Here is a 6,043-nt window from a genome sequence, read left to right as displayed (position 1 = left end):
AAACAAACACACAGACACACTCACACTCAAACACACACTCAAACACACACACACACTCACACTCAAACACACTCAAACACACACACACACTCAAACACACACTCAAACACACACACACTCAAACGCACACTCAAACAAACACACACACACAAACACACGTGTTCTGATTTTCTGATTTCCTGCTGACCTTCAATTAAAATCAAGCTAATAAATAGCCATAAGAAGATTATCTGATTAGATGATATAATTTATGCAAGAAATGTTTATCTGGCACAAAGCAATGATAATCTGACCCTAGAATTAAACTGAAACAGGATGACGTACACAAAATATTAATAAATCCAAATAAGCAAAATTATGTAACTGAATTGAAAACTAATTTATAAACTGCAGTATTTAATAAATGCATAATATATTAATATACATATACAATATACAATGTTTGTTGGAGAAGCGTGCATCATCACAGATCACAGCTTCAGCGTACCTTGAGCTTCTGGAAGTGTGTGAGCGTCTTGCAGTGTGTGTGTCGAGCCGAAGACTCAAAGTGATAGAACTGATCACAGAGACGACAGATGAAGCCTGCGACGGGCACCACGAAACTCGAGCCTGCCAGAGACAGCGTTATATATTTAATGCCTCATCTTAAAATTAAAGCACTATTTGATAAATGTCATCAACATTAGGGTTTGGAATAAAACGGAGACAACGTGTTTCGCTCTTTCAAGCAGAGCCACTGTGCAATAATAGTTAACACCTGTAGTTACTGAATACAAGAATATTACTAGTTTTTCAATAGACGATGTTGAGATATAGAGTCAAAGACGAGGCGTCCCATCGAATTAAATGTGCAAAAGCGATTTGTGACCCTGGAGCACAAAACCAGTCATAAGGGTCAATTTCTCGAAATTGAGATTTATGCATCGTCTGAAAGCTGAATAAATAATCTTTGCATAATATATTAATATACATATACAATATACAATGTTTGTTGGAGAAGCGTGCATCATCACAGATCACAGCTTCAGCGTACCTTGAGCTTCTGGAAGTGTGTGAGCGTCTTGCAGTGTGTGTGTCGAGCCGAAGACTCAAAGTGATAGAACTGATCACAGAGACGACAGATGAAGCCTGCGACGGGCACCACGAAACTCGAGCCTGCCAGAGACAGCGTTATATATTTAATGCCTCATCTTAAAATTAAAGCACTATTTGATAAATGTCATCAACATTAGGGTTTGGAATAAAACGGAGACAACGTGTTTCGCTCTTTCAAGCAGAGCCATTGTGCAATAATAGTTAACACCTGTAGTTACTGAATACAAGAATATTACTAGTTTTTCAATAGACGATGTTGACATATAGAGTCAAAGACGAGGCGTCCCATCGAATTAAATGTGCAAAAGCGATTTGTGACCCTGGAGCACAAAACCAGTCATAAATTTCGAAAAATTGACCCTTATGACTGGTTTTGTGACCCTGGAGCACAAAACCAGTCTTAAGTGTAAATTTTTAAAAATTGAGATTTATGCATGTATGGTTTGTTAGGATAGGACGATATTTGGCCGAGATACAACTATTTGAAAATCTGGAATCTGAGGGTGCAAAAACATCTAAATATTGAGAAAATCATCTTTAAAGTTGTCCAAATTAAGTTCTTAGCGATGCATATTACTAATCAAACATTAAGTTTTGATATATTTACGGTAGGACATTTACAAAATATCTTCATGGAACATGATCTTTACTTAATATCCTAATGATTTTTGGCATAAAAGAAAAATGTATAATTTTGACCCATACAATGTATTGTTGGCTATTGCTACAAATATCCCCCAGCGACTTAACACTGCTTTTGTGCTGCAGGGTCACATATTATAAACATAAGAGCACATTAAAGTGTCCACTTTAATATTTCAAATAACTATAAATAAATAAATAAACATGGGTGAAAATGTTGCATCGTCATTATGTATGAATTAAACTACACACTTATTCTCATTAAAAAACAACTCATCGTACTCATTTTTATTATGTTTTAAATTACAGGGTTCCTGCACATTTTCCATTTCAAATTTCAAACCATATTTAACATACATGGTTCATAGAGCATTATTTTCAGGTATTAAAGTACAGTCATCTGTAAATATTAGGATTTTCTCAGGGGGTTTTTCATTGATTTTCTTGCATACACACACTTTTGCACGCACACGGTTTTCATGCCTCTGAGAAACGATTGACACGAGCACGGGAATATTTTGCGTGCTCACGCATTACATTTTCTAGTTTTATATACTCTAACCCATTTCCTTTGTGCATCACTGCCATCTTACTATGAAGAAACGAGAGCTTGGGTGCACATGAATTAATAGAGATCTATTTGCTCAAAATTTAGGCTAGTACCACTAATAAAGGCCTAATGTCCCGTTTAATGCAACAACATGAAATACGGCTGTGTGCATCGTCTTATTCGAGTTCAAGGGTCTATAAAAGACTGGTACTGTAAAAAAAGTGTTGTGATTACCCACCGTACACAGTGTCAGAGTCGAACTCCTCGTCTTCGCTCAGATCCTCCAGTGTGACCTCCATCTGCGCAGCCACACCCTCCTACAGGAGAGACAGAGAGAGAGAGAGACACATATACAGACTGAGTGATCACTGTCTGGCTATAGAGAGAGGACGACACAGACAGAGATGGCAGCCGCGAGAACAGAGACTGTGTTCACTGTGCTCACAGAAAGAGCTGGAAACAGAGGAGCATTTCTTACTGCACTGTGATTACTATCACAACATTAGAGCTGCATATTTCCCCAAATTCCAACAAATTAAACCACATTTTATGGCATTACCAAATACAGACAAATTAAACCACATTTTAGGGGAAGATTCCAAAATGATCCCAACAGCAGCAAGATATGTATCAGCCTGTCACAAACTAAGACTGTCAGCCAGTGGACAAAACTGAAGCAAGAGCATTTCTTACATGTACTGGTGTGCAAAGGTTTTTTTTTTATTTTTTTTTTTAAACAATGTCTTTAATATTTTTCTTGTTTCTTGTTTGTGGAAAAAAAAAAAGTATACATGTACTTATTTACTTAATTATTTTACATATCTATTGTTGTTTTGTTTATGTATTATATAATTGTTTAATTCCTTATACATGTAATGCACAATGCTTTGGCAATACTGTGCAAGTCATGCCAATAAAGCTCATTTGAATTTGAATTTGAGAGAGCGAGAGAGAGAGAGAATTGAATTGAAATTGAGAGTCAGGTGAGCTCAGCACCACACATGCAGAAAACACTGAGACGCGCTCACCTTCCCGTTCTCCTCTTCCTCTCTCTCGTCGTCGCTGCATTCGCCGTCCTCTTCACCCAGAAACATGTCAGCGTTGAGCTGATCCACACCAGCTTCACCCGCCTCCTTCCACAGCTGCTTACACACAAACAGAACTACAGCATCAATCAATCATTATCATTTTTTAAATATTATTTTCTGTTTTCACTTTAATTTTAGTTAATGTTTTAGTAATCTTCTTGTGTGTTTGTGTCTTTTTTATTAGTTTTTAAAAAATATTTCTTTCTTATTATTATTTCTAATATTTCTTTTAAATATATCTATATAGTTTTTATTTAGTTTTACTTATCAGTTTTGATTTATTGAGTTTTAGATATTTTAGTACTTCAATTTTTAATGTCTTTTTTAAAATTTATTCTACACCCAAGTTATTATAGTTAACTAAAGCTAAAAATGAAATAAAAATTAATACTTAAAAAACATTTTTTAATTTTAAATAAAATAAATGTTAACTGAAATAAAATATTATTATTAAATAATAATAATAATAATAATAATTAAATAAATATAAATATAATTATTAAAATATTTCAGCTAGTTGCCAAGGCAACATTTCTCATTTTAATTTAGTTTAACTTGATGTACTATAATAACTAAAACTGAAATAAAAATCTATAAAAACTATACAGACATAAAAAATAAGTACTAAAAATTATCAAAAAAAATAAAAATCACACAAGACTTCTAAAACTTTAACTAAAATTAAAATGAAAATGAATTGGTGTAGGATTTACATTGAAACAATTTTCACTCAGAAATTCCACAAATAATTACAAAGAAATGGCAAGTAATGCAATGAATTAAATGTGAATACTGAAATAGTACTTTCTGGTAAAAATACTCTAATAATCTTTGACTCATTTTTTACAGTGCCTGTCCTATAGACTGCGATCGTAAGCGCATTTCTGCAAACATTAATTTTTATTCCTTTTTACAAACTAAAGGACGAGTTAAAATTAGATTCTGTGGAAACTGCATGTTGCAGACGCCATGCACGAACATTATTGCATGACACAAGCTCACCTGCTGGACTCGCTGCTTGTGCTCCGGAGACTGCATGTGCTCCACGAACTCTCTGGGGGTCCTGAAGTGCAGCTTACAGACGGTGCAGCTCGAGCTGGACGAGCGACTGCAGCGCTGCACAAACACAGACTTCCATCAGCTTGAGGTTAAGTTAGGAGCTTTCATGCATCCAGACTAGTCATAAGCTTTCACCTTGTGCTCCTTGGTTCTGCGATGCTCCATGACGTTGGTGGTGAAGTGCGTCTGGCAGGTGGAGCACCATCTCTGCAGACCCGGCCTCTTCTCACTGCAAGAGCGCAGTTCAGAAATGCATTGAAATGCAGACAGTTCAGAAGGTGAAGCACGGAAACAAACCGATGCATCAATCACTCCTGCGACACGAGAGAGCGCACTTTCAGTCGTGCAACTTAAAGTGTGTGCATTTCAGGAAAGATAGAAAGAAAGACGTGTCGTTTATTTTCTGGAATATTAACTAGTAATGCACCAAAATTTTGCCAACCGGAAAAATCAATTTTCAGTGAATGGGTGCCGTCAGAACGAGAGCTGATAAAAACACCACAGCACTCCAGTCCATCAGTTAACATCTGGAGAAGACAAAAGCTGAAACAAATCCAGCATTAAGACCTTTTTAATGTCTAAAATATGAGTCCATAATCCATAACGCTTCCTGTAGTGAAAAAGTGCATCTGCTGCTGTTGTCTCTCACATATTTGTTTAGAGCTGTTTAAACGCTGCTTGATCTGTGCAGATTTTTCTCCTGATTCACACCAGAACACTTTCTCACGTTATTATGGATTATGGACTCGTATTTGAGTTAAAAACGTCTTAATGCTGGATTAGTTTCAGCTTCTGTCTTCTCCAGATGTTAACTGATGGACTGGAGTGCTGTGATGTTTTTATCAGCTCTCGTTCTGACGGCACCCATTCACTTGCAGTGAGCAAGTGATGCAATGCTACATTTCTCCAAATCTGACGAAGAAACAAACTCGGATGGCCTGATTCCTTTAAGCTAGTGAAGCATAAATGCCTCAGAAACTCTGACCCGTCTCTGCGAGCTCCTTGCAGGGACTCCTGGACTCGCGGCAGCAGCGTGACGAGACACGCGTTGCTCATGTGCTGGATCTCCATCATCTTCTGCTGGTGCGTCAGTCCGTTCATATGGCTCTGGAAACTCTGCACACGCAAGATTTCAACTTTACATTTATGCACAAGATGAACAAAAGCACTAGTCAGATTGCAAGATTAACCAATGAGTGCATTTGCGTGCAAAACTCTCACACCAGTTATGCTGCTAATATGTGACCCTGGAGCACAAAAGCAGTGTTAAGTCGCTGGGGTATATTTGTAGCAATAGCCAACAATACATTGCATGGGTCAAAATTATAGATTTTTCTTTTATGCCAAAAATCATTAGGATATTAAGTAAAGATCATGTTCCATGAAGATATTTTGTAAATTTCCTACTGTAAATATATTAAAACTTAATTTTTGATTAGTAATATGCATTGCTAAGAACTTCATTTGAACAACTTTAAAGATGATTTTCTCAATATTTAGATTTTTTTTTGCACCCTCAGATTCCAGAATCTCGACCAAATATTGTTCTATCCTAACAAATTCATTTGTATACATATTCGGCTTTCAGATGATGCATAAATCTCAATTT

At 36.3% G+C, this 6,043-nt stretch overlaps 1 protein-coding gene across 2 annotated transcripts in view; it reads right to left on the bottom strand.

The window, feature by feature from the left end:
• The window catches only part of LOC107740230 (RNA-binding protein 20-like), a 19,295-nt gene that overhangs the window by 1,126 nt on the left and 12,126 nt on the right, over positions 1-6,043 (bottom strand). For both annotated transcript variants that reach the window (XM_016552578.1, XM_016552577.1), the window contains exons 8-12: positions 4,570-4,663; positions 4,378-4,491; positions 3,316-3,429; positions 2,526-2,604; positions 1,034-1,155 (exon numbers count right to left, since the gene is read on the bottom strand). In XM_016552578.1, the coding sequence (XP_016408064.1) occupies positions 1,034-1,155; positions 2,526-2,604; positions 3,316-3,429; positions 4,378-4,491; positions 4,570-4,663 (523 nt within the window). The remainder of the gene's footprint in view (positions 1-1,033; positions 1,156-2,525; positions 2,605-3,315; positions 3,430-4,377; positions 4,492-4,569; positions 4,664-6,043) is intronic.

This window comes from Sinocyclocheilus rhinocerous, unplaced genomic scaffold (genome assembly GCF_001515625.1).
Source record: "Sinocyclocheilus rhinocerous isolate Xijiao unplaced genomic scaffold, SAMN03320098_v1.1 scaffold3422, whole genome shotgun sequence".
In the NCBI taxonomy this organism is placed as follows: Eukaryota; Metazoa; Chordata; class Actinopteri; order Cypriniformes; family Cyprinidae; genus Sinocyclocheilus; species Sinocyclocheilus rhinocerous.
This window is presented reverse-complemented; position numbering and strand designations above follow the sequence as displayed.